The 13490-nt window shown below is 39.1% G+C and overlaps 1 protein-coding gene across 3 annotated transcripts in view; it reads left to right on the top strand.

The window, feature by feature from the left end:
• Positions 1 to 11301, top strand: part of aplp1 (amyloid beta (A4) precursor-like protein 1) — a 32084-nt gene extending 20783 nt beyond the window's left edge. The window contains exons 4-17 of one of the 3 annotated variants that reach the window (XM_034102167.2): positions 1583 to 1695; positions 2169 to 2362; positions 2447 to 2757; positions 4248 to 4375; positions 5356 to 5430; positions 5539 to 5697; positions 5825 to 5953; positions 6341 to 6440; positions 6550 to 6717; positions 6826 to 6843; positions 6959 to 7032; positions 7166 to 7231; positions 7314 to 7457; positions 8286 to 11301. In XM_034102167.2, the coding sequence (XP_033958058.1) occupies positions 1583 to 1695; positions 2169 to 2362; positions 2447 to 2757; positions 4248 to 4375; positions 5356 to 5430; positions 5539 to 5697; positions 5825 to 5953; positions 6341 to 6440; positions 6550 to 6717; positions 6826 to 6843; positions 6959 to 7032; positions 7166 to 7231; positions 7314 to 7457; positions 8286 to 8387 (1781 nt within the window). In that variant the 3' untranslated portion in view covers positions 8388 to 11301. Of the gene's footprint in view, positions 1 to 1582; positions 1696 to 2168; positions 2363 to 2446; positions 2758 to 4247; positions 4376 to 5355; positions 5431 to 5538; positions 5698 to 5824; positions 5954 to 6340; positions 6441 to 6549; positions 6718 to 6822; positions 6844 to 6958; positions 7033 to 7165; positions 7232 to 7313; positions 7458 to 8285 lie in introns of all 3 variants that reach the window. The other 2 variants (XM_034102166.2, XM_034102165.2) reach the window with 2 other exon arrangements.
• Positions 11302 to 13490: the final 2189 nt, after the last annotated feature.

Here is a 13490-nt window from a genome sequence, read left to right as displayed (position 1 = left end):
GAATGAGTGAGTAGTGAGTCACCCTGGATCCAGAAACCTTCTTGATTATTATAAACACAGCGCTGTAGAACTCTCTCAAGTCAAAATGTACTGCAAAAAACATAGTTTGAGAACTTCAATCAAGTTTTAATATGAACATAGTGAAACTACCAGCAAGCTACTTCAATTTACTTTACAACTAGTTTAACTACATTTAGTTCACTACTCCTTAACATAGGTAAACACTTTCCTTTATGTGTACCGTAAGCCCTAACGGCCAGTATGTAGTAATAGTGCCATATATGGAACATGTCTAAAATGCAAATAGATTACAAAACGTGTTCCTCACTTCTGTATGATTCATTGCTTAAATCAAATAGGGCAGCTGCATTCATGATTTTTATAATAAATGTTGAATATTCATTTTAAACATACCAGAGCTGCAGTTTATCTTCTGAAAGTGCTTGTACATTACAAATGTATGCACCCCATCCCCATTTAACTATTCTACACCATCCTTTTTATTTGTTTTATGCCTTCTTTTCATTCATATACGCTATTTCTTTCCTTATAACACCACACTTCTTCTTGGATCTTAGAACAGCAAATTCCATTGGAGTTCTTAAAACTAAATTAAAGACCTATCTTTTTAATTTGGCTTTTTATTTGGGGTAATTTTAGTTGTGTCACTGTTCATGTTTTATTGTTTTATCGTTCTGTGATAAGCTCGTTCTGTTTGTTTATAACCTGTCTCCTATGTTCCTCCATGTTTAATCTGTATGTGTCGTCTTTACTTTGTATCTGTAAAGCACTTTTGGTTGCATCTATCATGAAAGGTGCTATATAAATAACGTTTATTATTATTATGACTTAAAGGGGACCTATCATGCAAAATGCACCTTGTGATGTCTTTTATACATAAATATGTGTCCCCGGGGTACTCACGCAGCGTCAGAAAATAAAACCCTCTCTCTTTTCCTCCATACCCAAATCTTTTAAAAACAAGTGTACAACGAGCGGATACAGATTTGCTGCCGATCTGACGTCAAATCGGCAGCGGACCCACAGAAAATTGCTATCAGAAACAATACCTGACGTGTTTTGGACGTAATCTCGTCTTTGTTTACATTAGCAAGCCTCGCTAACACTCAGAGCTAACCTGTACTGTCGAGCACGTGTTTAAAAAGCAGGAAATAAAAAAAGGAACTCACCTTGTGATAAACCTGCAAGAGAAAAAGCATTTGAGCTCCATACTGTTTCAGAAATAATGGTTTAGAACAGGATGGCGTTTTATCACAACCGAATTTAACTTTATCTCCGGTAGAATTCTGATCAGGCATTAGCTCCGCCTCCTCTTTTTGTTTTTTTCAAGCTAAGGACCCAAAATCCGCGTTTCTCTAACAGGGCTGCAAAAGAGGGGTATGAGCAGTATGGCTACAATGGGTGATCTGTTTGGTATTTTAAGCAAAAAACTTCACAGACATGTTTTGTTAGGTATGGCCCTACAATACATTTTTCCAATATAGCACAATAGGTTCACTTTAAAATAGTCCCACTGTTTAAAATCATCATACACTGAACTAGCCCTTTCTCCACTCTGCAGGGGGCGAGTATGTGAGCGAGGCCCTGCTGGTGCCCGACCGATGCCGTTTCCTCCACCAGGAGCAGATGGATGCCTGCGAGAGCTACGTGTACTGGCACAACATCGCTAAGGAGGTGAGAAGAGCAAATAGAGATGTAAAGCAAATATCTACAAAGATGATACAAGTTTCCAAGACACATTAAAGCAGCAGGGTAATCACATACACATGTTTTATTGTGTTGCACTGTTGGAGGAGCCTGTTACCTAAGATTTACCTAAGTAGCTATGTACGAATGACAATAAAAGTCTTGAATCTTGAACAACCCAGTGCCACCAAAAAAACATTTCTGTAGCCAAAACAGAAACAGCAGTCCAGACTAGACACGTCTGCTCTGTGGTTTGTCGTCACGTCACATCATCAGTACGCCTACCTGAGGTGTTTTTTAAAGAGCAGAATGATGGCTGAGTTCAAGCTGTAACACTCCCTCACATCACCTCCTGTCAACATTGTATATTCAGAAAGAAGAAACTCAGAATTATCTCATTATATTTTGCTTTATTTTTTGTAACTTTTAACACAAAGTATTTCAACTTTCTACCCTATCAGGAATGCACTGCAGACAATCTGGAGCTCCACAGCTATGGAATGCTGTTGCCATGTGGAGATCATTTCCGAGGAGTGGAGTATGTGTGCTGCCCAGGCCGAGGGAGTTCCAACGGCAAAGCAGAGATGGAGGAGAGAGACGTCCCCGCTGCTCCTCAGACATTCACGTCCCAGACCAATGGAAAACTCAATTCTGTGTAAGGTCATTCAGCTTGACATGTAGGAGGCTGAGAGATGTGCGTTCCAGGCTGTCAAAGTAATGACTGTTTGGCTTTCCACAGAACCAAAGTGACAGCCCCCACTCCCAGCCCCTCTCCTGACACTGATGCAGATGAAGCCGATATGGAAGAGGATGATGATGATGAAGTGGTGGAGGAGGAAGACGAGGAGGAGGAAGACGAGGAAGACGAAGTTGATGAGGAAGAGGCGGAAGAGGAGGAGGACGAAGAGGCAATAGCTGTGAAAGGCCCAGAAGAGTATGAATACTCCATTGACTCAGGTCCCTACCAAACATCTGACTACATGGACTCTTTCTTCTACGAGAAAAGCCAGAAGCCCACCACCTCTGCACCTCTGATGAAGGAAGAGAGCTGTGAGTGTCCCTCATGTTTGCTTGGCATGCAAAGAGTGTTTAGTAGCTGTAGATAACAACACAGACACATCAAAGGTCTAAGAACGGTTGATGACAGCATCACTCTTGAATAGGGATGGGTACGGAAACCAGGTTAAGCGGTGTCCCCGGAGCTCAATTATTATAAACCCAAGTATTGATATGCTCCAAATGTAACCAGTTCTATTATCAATAATCTTTAATCGTTTTGTTTAATTTATTATCACACTGTAGCATCTACTCTGCTCTCATTGCTGGTGCTGGGCTGAAATAAAAAGCCATTACTTTGTCAATACACGTGTTCAACGAGCATAAACATTTCAAAAATAGTTATTTCTGCTGCTTTGCTCACAGTACTCCACAGTTTCCAGGAATACTATTTATTTTATATAGTGAAGGAATGACTTTTGCTGCTCAAGAAACCTAATTTATTTCTATTTAAAATCTATATGAAACGCTATTATATAGATGCAAAAAATAACCTGTAAGAGTTTCAATAAAGAACTGAACAGATAAGGAGTATGATAAGAATAGTAATATTGATAAAAACCCTTATGATGCTCAGCACATCTCCTCGGCTGTAAACTATAGTAGTGAAGTGAAACTATCTGTTTCCATCCAACATGTCCATCTTCATCCATGCACCTCACACATGTATGGGGTCCAATACACACACCCCATACATGTGTGAGGTGCATGGATGAAGATGGACATGTTGGAGAAATGCAAACAAGTGTCTCTGTCTAAATATATACTGAATATTTCTCAACAGTCTTCACTGACCACTGTCCTCACCACTTGTGTGTGTGTGTGTGTGTGTGTGTGTGTGTGTGTGTGTGTGTGTGTGTGTGTGTGTGTGTGTGTGTGTGTGTGTGTCATGTGGATCTTAAGCATATCACACTTCCACCCACTCAGCAACCTCCAGGCCTCAGCAGGGCTCTTTCTCATGTGCGCAGCAAATGAAGCAGCTGACCACCAAACATATAAACTACTTAGAACAAACTCAGGATGGAAACCATGATATTACTCACTGTATGTGTGGGAAACAATTGAAACAATTAAATGATCCATGTGTGCCCTGTAACTACTTCAGTTTAACTAAAGTCTTATTCCATTGGTTTGGATACAATTTGATGATAGGAGCTGTTGTACTCGCATTTAAAATAATGTTGATTGCACGCTTATTCAAAATCCAGACACAACAAGCAGAATGGGATCAGAGATCTCCTAAATGTTTGGGATTCTAAAGTAATTCATAACTTAAGCAATTGATTCATCTTTCCAGAACAAAATCCAATGTAGTTTTCTATTGTGGTTTGTTGAATGTTTCCCCTTCCTTAAATTGGAGTGTAAAATTGCCTTCCCTGTCACATTTTGACCGAGGCAGTTCTTTTAATAACAGGATAATTGCTCTCTGGCTTTTGCAGTCTGTGTGACGGTAATAACCTCTGTTTTCTGTCTCTCCTAACTAGTGACAACACCCAGGCCCACAGATGGCGTTGATGTTTATTTTGAGAAGCCAGTGGATGACACGGAGCATGCCAACTTCCTGCGTGCCAAAACAGACCTGGAGCAACGCAGAATGAAGCGCATCAATGAGGTGACTTTCACACGGCAGAGAAGAGGCTAATGGTTGTTGGCTGGCTGGTCGGACTGAGACTGGCTGTTCTATTGCTCTCATTTTCTCATCTAATCCTCAACATGTTTTATGTGCAATCAGGACAGCAGATAAAGACAAGAAACATTTAGAATTCAAACATGCCCAAACAAAAAGAGCTGGTCAGTGTGACCTTGTATGGACTGTGGCTAGAATATAATCACATGTGTAATTAATCCTTTTAAAATGCCAATGGGTGCAAAACAAGACTCTCCAGGAGTTAACATTATTATAAATACAACGATTTAAAAATGTATACTTTGCAGTATTTGTTGTTTTTACACAACACATGATGGAAGTTTATCACACTTCACATCTGAATGTGTTTGTGTGCGTGCTTATCTTACAAACAAGTACACACGCTTACATTCTCAAGACAGGAGCTGTACAAGTTAGAGATTGTATTTTTGATTTGTGGTTTTACCATAAATACCGTCTTTTTATCACTGTCAGGCCATTTTGCTCAACAGTTTGATAAGAGTCTTTAAAGATGCACAGTTATGATAGGTTTACTGTTCTTTCGTAACTAGCCTTTTATATAAAAAAGGACAACTTAGTAAGTCATAAAACTACTGCGTCTGTTTTGTCTCTACATTTCAAACATTCCTTACAACTGCCAGCATTTCCTTTTGAGGTGATTAAATATGGTATGACAACTATTGCCTGGCTTTCTTTAGGGAACAGCCTGTGAATTAGTATATTTTCCTAAATTGTTGACATTTGATTTTTAGCCAGACATCCCAAGATTTTAAAACCAATTCATTTCTAAATCGGTGACATTGTGTTTGCATGTGCATAAGTTAAAAGGGAGAGTTGCACTGTTGCTCTTTATGCACTTTATGTGATGTGACAACTTAAACACATTTTATGCCAAATGTACTTTTTATCAGTGTGCTATTTACACAGTATATTGAACTCCTCAGATCATGAAGGAATGGGCCGAGGCAGACAACCAGTCAAAGAATCTGCCTCGGTTAGAGCGACAGGCCCTGAATGAGGTAAGCAGTCATTGTTTTCAAACTCGATAGGATTCATCCCATAGTTGAAATACTCATGTGGTTATAGAGCCCCTTTAGTCATCCTTGCATCTATGTGTCCTCTACCAGCACTTCCAGTCTGTGCTGCAGACGCTGGAGGAGCAGGTCGCTGGAGAGAGGCAGAGACTGGTGGAGACTCATCTGGCCAGAGTGGAGGCCATACTCAACAACAACCGCCGCCTGGCCCTGGAGAACTACCTTACTGCCGTACAGTCGGACCCCCCTCAGGTACTCATGGAGTGCAAAGAAGAATAGATAGAGTTAAACCTGGCTCAATTACATATCTGCTTGAAATCCTTTCTGTGTGCCGTTATCTAAGAGTCCATTTCCTGACTCTGCCCCCTCTGTCTTCCAGCCAGAGCGTGTGCTGCAGGCTCTGAAGCGATACATGGCAGCAGAGCAGAAGGACCGCAGACACACACTCAGACACTACCAGCATATTGTGGCTGTCGACCCCCAGAAGGCTGAGCAGATGAAATTCCAGGTGTGTGTGTCTGAGAGTGCATGAGGTATTTGCCCCCTAGAGGCTATTGGCACACACTTTCTTTTAAAAGCGGGGCTGTCTTCTGCTGGCCATGAAAAGTACAGAACACTGTGTGCTGAAAAGTTAGTACACGTGACAGATAAGTTAATAAGAACTGAATCCACATAGGTGAAACGGCTACCAATCTTCTTTTCATTAAAATCAGATCAAAGTCAGTCTGTGCAGACTTCAAACGCAGACTAGAATATTTATCTGGGTTTTCATTTTTCATTCATTTAAGGAGCGAATCACTGCTTCTCTTTTCACAGCAAAGACCAGTTTGACTTCTTTGATTGAGCTTTGTTGGCCCTTTCTTCGTAGAAAACTAAGCATAATTATATGTTGCAGGTGTACACACATCTCCATGTCATTGAAGAGAGGATGAACCAGAGTCTTGCACTGCTGTACAAGGATCCTAACTTGGCTGAGGAGCTTCACGATGATATACGTAAGCGACGCTACTGTTTTTATAAATCTGCAGGCTGCCTTGTTTTTTTAATATTTCCTGTTGTAACATATCCGTTCTAATGGATTGTTTCTTTATGTATGAGCTATAGAGGAGCTGGTCAAGGCAGAAAGAGGAGACATCAGTGAGCTCATGACCACCTCCTTCTCTGAGACCCGCACCACCGAGGAGCTTCTGCCGGCCGAGAGCGAGGAGGAAAAGGATGACGAGGAGGAAGAGGAGAGAGCCTTCCAGAACAGGCCTTATCCTCCCCGCATTGGTATACATCCACAGTTATCATATTCAACAGATACAATTCTGGCATGTATAAAACCTCTCACAGCCTGCTGTTGTTAATGCTATTTTCCTCTTTTTTTCTCCAAAGAAGTGCAGCCTAACAAGAAAGGTGAGCCGATTCAGTGTCATTAAAGCATGATGTTTTTCTGTTTACAATGATTGTAGTGTAAATAATGACTTTTGCTTACAGTTACATGTTTTTATAACATGTTGTCTCCTGTCAGCCTTAGTGTCTCCAGTAGAAGAATATGATTATACCACATCTGAGAGAGGCCCCACATACGAATATGAGGAAAAAGTATGAAAATGATCTGAGAATCTGTGATATAAACCTAGCCCAGTTGAATAATCGTTTTTTTTCATTAATTAATTGTGCTTTCTGTAGTTATGTTATATTTTTTAATGTTTCCCCTAATTCCCTGTCATTTTAGATCAACACCTCTGTGGAGCTCAAGCAGGTAGTCAACAAGCCTCCTGAGATCGAGAGAGACGAACTGGTGAGGCTAAGAGCATGAGCATTGTAATGTAATTCAGAATGGCTCATTTCATGTCTAACTGCTCTTTGTTTTCTTTCCAAAGCAACCCGATGCTTTGGAGACGTTTAATCGCGGCGCGATGGTTGGGTTGCTTGTGGTGGCCGTGGCGATAGCCATGGTGATGGTAATCAGCTTGCTGCTGGTGCGCAGGAAGCCATACGGCACAATCAGTCATGGCATCGTAGAGGTACGATCCTAGATAGGCCAAAAGCTCTTAGAGAACCACATCTGTGGTCTTGCACTTTATAGTTTAGCAAAAATGTTTTTATATATATATGTCATTATTTCCTTCAATAGCACTGTCTAAAGCACCACAAAGGTTTTTAGATGTATTTCCCACCTTCAAGCTATCATTTTGCTTCCATAAATCACCTTCCAATGTGCTTCAATATGTAAATACTGTAAGATCCTTTAGGGTAAAGGGACAGTTTGATATTTTAAGAAATATCCATATGTTCTTTCTTTGCAAGATTTGGATGTTAATATTAAATCCAAACTCACATAATGTAGCCAGCAGCTGTAGCTTTTTATCTTTCACAAATGTGGGAAAATAGCTAAACTTGTTCTGTTCAAAGGTTAAAAAATGTCGGAATGTTGAAAATTGTCGTTTATACACTTAAATGTTTTACAGATTAAACAAACAAGATTTTACCATGGTAATTAATGAGCTGCTAGAAGGCCGACTTTCCAAACTGCAGACAGACTTAGGCTGGCAGTTTTCCCATGTTTTCAGTGTTTATTTTAAGCTAAGCTAACCAACTGCTATCTACAGCTAAATACAGATAGGACAGTGGTATTGTACTTTTCATCTAACTCACGTAAACCAATAAGCCCATTTCCCAGAATGCAAACTATGGATTATTCTTCGAGAAGTCTACGCAAACTGCTGCAGTCATCCTACAAATTGTAACTAAATCATTGTATTGAATGTACTCACATCTCAGTTGAATGTGTGCTCCGTGCTTGTGAATGTGTCTTTAGTGTGTAATAATTGGAGCTTTCGTCTGTCTCGCAGCAGGTCGACCCCATGCTGACACCAGAAGAACGACAGCTCAACAAAATGCAAAACCATGGCTATGAAAACCCTACCTACAAATTCTTTGAACAGATGAACTGAGGTACCGGGGTTATCAACAACAAGTCATGCCTGACCACTTGTTTGTCCCACCCCTCCCCCCCCACTCTTCCTTACAGTGGTGTCCCAGCTACACACACTCCCTTTGACGGATTTTTGATGCGTTGCTAACAAAGTATCTGAACAAGTACAGGGTACGTCCCAAACCCTTTGTAAATGACCAACAACAAGCTATCATCAATACTAGAATGTGAATAATGAGATATGATAGAAACTCACATCACCTATTGTAATCTGATACCCCTCCTCATTAGAGTCTGAGGATTTCCATTAGCAGTGACACATTAGCGTTTCATAATCCTCAAATACACTCACCTCATAGACAGGAAAACCATCCCAGTGGCATGACTTGACCTACTGCTCCTCACTAGAAACTGAAGTTGAACGGTGCATAATGCTTTATAGTAGACCTTTTTATTTTTCAGTAGTAGTCCCTTTTGTTAAAAATGTACCACAGTTAGATATAATGTATCTGTGTGTGAGTGACAGCCTAGTCAAGTTATGGTTTAATTCTAAATTTGAAACTCACTCGGTGATATTGGGGCATTTACTAAGCTAATTGTCAAACTATCCATGAGCTACTGTAACATTGGACGATTCCTCTTATGAACAAACAAAATGAATGTTAATTGAGGACTTGGAGGTTCTTACTTTGAATGTGCGACACATTAAGGCTTTAATTTCAAAACATAAAAGGCCAAAAAGACCACACTAGTCGATACAGAACTATGAAAAACTAAAAAAGTCATGTTTTTTTGTTTTTAACTCTGAGGATCTACCCTCAAACGTATTATAAATTATTTGGCAAAATATACCAAATATTCCATTTAGATAATTTAGTCAGTGAATGATTTTGATTTGTTTGTACTGCTGCCTAAAGAACTGTAAAACAGAATAATCAGAAGTCCGTTATTTTTAATGAAAGCATGACAACTTGGTGTATGATACTGCTGTATTTATTCGTGTTGTTCTTGTCATTGCTTTTGAGAAGTCGGAAATGTCACCGTACAAGATTAACACTGTAAATAACGTAAGAAATACATACTACTAGATGTAAACATTTCTATGATTAATTTGCATCGATGTAATGGAATAATACATAAAAAAAATTGTGCAGTTACGAGAAGGAGAATCATTTTTCCTAACATGGCTGATTGAAAACGGACTGTTGTAAAAACCAGCACAAGACAACGACAAAGTAACTTCTTTCTGAATGTATTTAAGGTAGACGTTGAGTTTCCATCATATTTTCAGTAATGCATCATTCCCCTAGTAGACCTTTTTAGCAGTAGTGAAGTTGAACACATCCAACAGAAAGATGCCTGATGCCCTTCAACACTTTCTGTAGCAGCCTGATCATTTTCACATTTAGCAGGTGCGTAACAGAGCAGAGGAACTAAAGCTTGTGTGCTATACATGTACAGAGCAGCGGAGTGTAAAGAGGCCACAGCTATAGTAATGTGAAGTGTCATTGTGTGTAATACATTTTAAAAAAACACCACATTTAGGCATGGTAGTAGAAAAACATGCTGTTTGTCTTTAAATCTCCCAGTTTGACTTATTTGGATTCAACAACATTGAATGTTAGTACTCTATAGATGCTATATTTAAGTTACTCTCTTCTTAAATAGCTTTTCACTGAATGACTCATTGTAGTTCGTCATATTTATGATCAACAAAGTACCCTGTATAGGTAAGTAAAAGAAGGGACTGACCCTTTTTTCTGGCTGATTGTTAACCGCTTAGTGTGTCAGGTTGAATTTCCTTTAGTCACTTCATTCAAACCGACTTGGTTTAGGAACATTGCTTTTTTTCCATCAGTCTTTAACAATCCTATAGAAGAGATAATTCATACCAAAATCAGTTTATACTTTATTTCTTACTGGTCAACATTTTACTTTTAAAACCTGCAAATCTTGTCCATTCAGGGGAAGTAGTTTACTTATAGGTTGTTTTTTTGTGTAAAGTTTGCTTTTGAAATAAGCAAAATGAGTTTGACTATCAGAGTAATGGTTTGCTTAGCATTAATCTCTTGGTCAGGTTAATTGCAGGTTGCGGTTGAGATATGACAGGTGAAGACAAGTCATAGCCCTTGTATAATTTGTACAGTTACGTTAGTGAATGAAAACGTTGTATGTTCACAGTTTTAAGTCATTTGATCTTGTAATGATACTACTGAAACCATAGATGAGAATAAGCTTGCCTGTGTTTCCCAAACCACTGAAGGTTTCCTACCAGCATTTAGCAGACTTAGAATGGTGTATACTGTAGTTAATCAAAACACATTTGTACGTACATCCTCTGTCAAACTCTAGACTTCTTTGTTTGTCTGTCCCCTTACTTCCCGACGAAATATAAACAATGTTATTGAGATTTTAATTGCTGCATTATTGCCTTTTACAATGCTGTGTTTTGGATGTAATTATTCTGTATTTTTTATTTCTATGTAATAATCAGTTGGATCATGGGTCATGCTTTTCACCTGTAATGTAAATTGAAAAGCTTGTTTAAGAAAACATTGACAAGTTTATAACGTTCAGAAATGTGAAATATAGATAGACATATGACCTCTGCCTAATTGACAAGGAGAGGCGCTAAGCACAAGTAGAACCAAATGACTCAATTTGTGTAAAGGTTGCTAAATGTTAGACATTGATCCTGTCTCTCTGATTTAAATTATAACACATTGATTCTTGGGATGTTGATAGCACCATAGAGAGAGCTGTTCTTCATTTTCATTCAGATCTTTAACCAAAGACATGCTCCACAAATCAGCAGACAGATATTTCTATTTGGCAAAATGTTCTCTGTTGTGTAACTGTATTTGCAAGCAATCTGAGAAATTAAAACTGGTCGAGAAAAATGAATAGTGTAATAAAAATGAATGACCCATAAATGTGTCTGTGCTTATTGAATTGCTTTTCACATTCACATTTTCTCTCTCTAAAAAGTCTGACACCATGGTCATGCGATAAGGAAACTTATGTCAGTTATACATTTCACAGGGAACATGGAGGTGAGTGAAGATTGATCATCATGTAACCTATGTAATGAACCACACAAAAACACAATCTAGCAGGGGGAAGACTGTATGACTAACTCATACTGGAAAAGAAATGTGCAAATCTCCAGCTGAATTCTTAGGAAAAGAAACCTAAAGTACAATAAGAACATACTTGTTTGGTCTTTAATACAACATAAAGTGTCCTGGTGAACAAGGTGTGATGACAACAATTATGTTAAAGCATTACAAAATTAACTTGGATTATATTGCCCATATTGTGTATAGGCACCATTGTTTAAACTTTCGTGGATAGAACTCTATCAACAATGTTACTGTAGGGAGAAGACTGAGCAACCACATACACTTTTAATCACCCATGATAATCTTCGATCATTGTAACATTGGTAGTAACATGAGTGTGTTCCTTACAACTTAATGTCGTGCACTGAGAAATTATATACTGTAGCTTTGGAGGTTAATTTCCTTTCATTTTTAAGAAAGTGACTAGTAATCTAATCATATTCCTCTACTTGATGCTGTGAGAAGCATCAATACATATCAAGCCCTCTGTTAAACTAACTAATTAGCTGCTTTGAAACAGTTCCCAAGCACCAATTCATGTTACAGTCACACGCGTGGGCAGGGAAGGCCACACACTTCCTTCACCCACAATTTACAAAGAAGCGCCAACCCCAGCCCCGAGCCCTGCACAGCTTCACTTCTTCCAAACCACAACACTAACTGGTAGTCCTGCTTACCCAGATTACTGTGAAAAGGCTCTGTGGCTGTACAGTGACAGTTTGGCCTTGAGGCATCATGCGCACATCAGTCATCTTGGTAGTGGTTCCTCTGAAGTCGATTGCTTACATACCGCCACTGTGGTAATGTAAGACGACTCATATTAACACGAGCTGTATCACATCACAGTGTGAGTGTGCGTTTTGTTTAGTTCAGGAACACTTTGATTCATTCAAAAAAACAACAATATGAAACCCCTCAGTTTGCAGACATTAAAACGTTTAGTAGGTAGATCAAAAGGTTGCTCAATAAATGAATAAAAGACAAATAACATTAACATCATATAAGATGTGTGTGGGCTGAAGTACACGCTATTGCAGAATGCGCACAGACTACCATTTACCTCATATACCCCACACAGTTAGACACCTCAGTGAGTCAGCATTGGTGCTATGTCTGATGGTGATTGTTAAACTGACAGTGAGGGGATAGCAGGCGCTGAGGAGTGTGGTGGGGGGGGACTGACAGTCTTGATATTACTGGAAGGTGAAGCCCTTTGCATCAGCTCTGCAGGTCTCCTTCACATATAGCTACAGATGACATTTAACTTAAATGTCATCTGTAGCTATATGTGAAGGAGACAGCCAGCCAGAAATTAGCATTATACCAACACTTAAATTATTTAAGTGTTGGGTTAATGCTAATTTCTCTGAGAGGAATCGATGAGATCAGACTGTCCAGCGGTTAGAGCAATACTTGGCAATAACTGTTCACACAGGCAAACAAATGCACAGTAGTCCCTCCAAATGTCAGCACATACTTAATGTGTGCACATATACACACAAGGATTGAACTTTTAAAGATGGTAAGTGACAATTAGCAGGTGCATAACAGAGCAGAGGAACTAAAGTACATGTACAGAGCATTCATACCAAAATCAGTTTATACTTTATTTCTTACTGGTCAACATTTTACTTTTAAAAAAAAAAGAAGAAGATGTGTAGATATTAAAAAAGCATATGCACTGAAAATGGATTTATGACGTAATGATAAATCTGAAAAAGAAAACGTCAATGTAAAGAGATGTGACCTTAACCAACCTGTCAAACCTCTGATCACTACACTACCGAACTACTAGATGGAAACCACCTTTTGTTTAACACTATACACACTTGACCATGTGGGTGACAAAGAAAAGGATGTGTTGTGTGTTTAAGTGCTACATGTTCCAAATTAATTTCTCAGTCAGATAAGACTTGTGGTGTGCTTCAAAGTCTCTCCGGAAGCCAGATATTTTCTTTAACGTTGAGTTTCATGAGGTAAAGCACAGAAGACAATCCCAT

This window comes from Pseudochaenichthys georgianus, chromosome 16 (assembly GCF_902827115.2).
Source record: "Pseudochaenichthys georgianus chromosome 16, fPseGeo1.2, whole genome shotgun sequence".
Taxonomy (NCBI): Eukaryota; Metazoa; Chordata; class Actinopteri; order Perciformes; family Channichthyidae; genus Pseudochaenichthys; species Pseudochaenichthys georgianus.
This window is presented reverse-complemented; position numbering and strand designations above follow the sequence as displayed.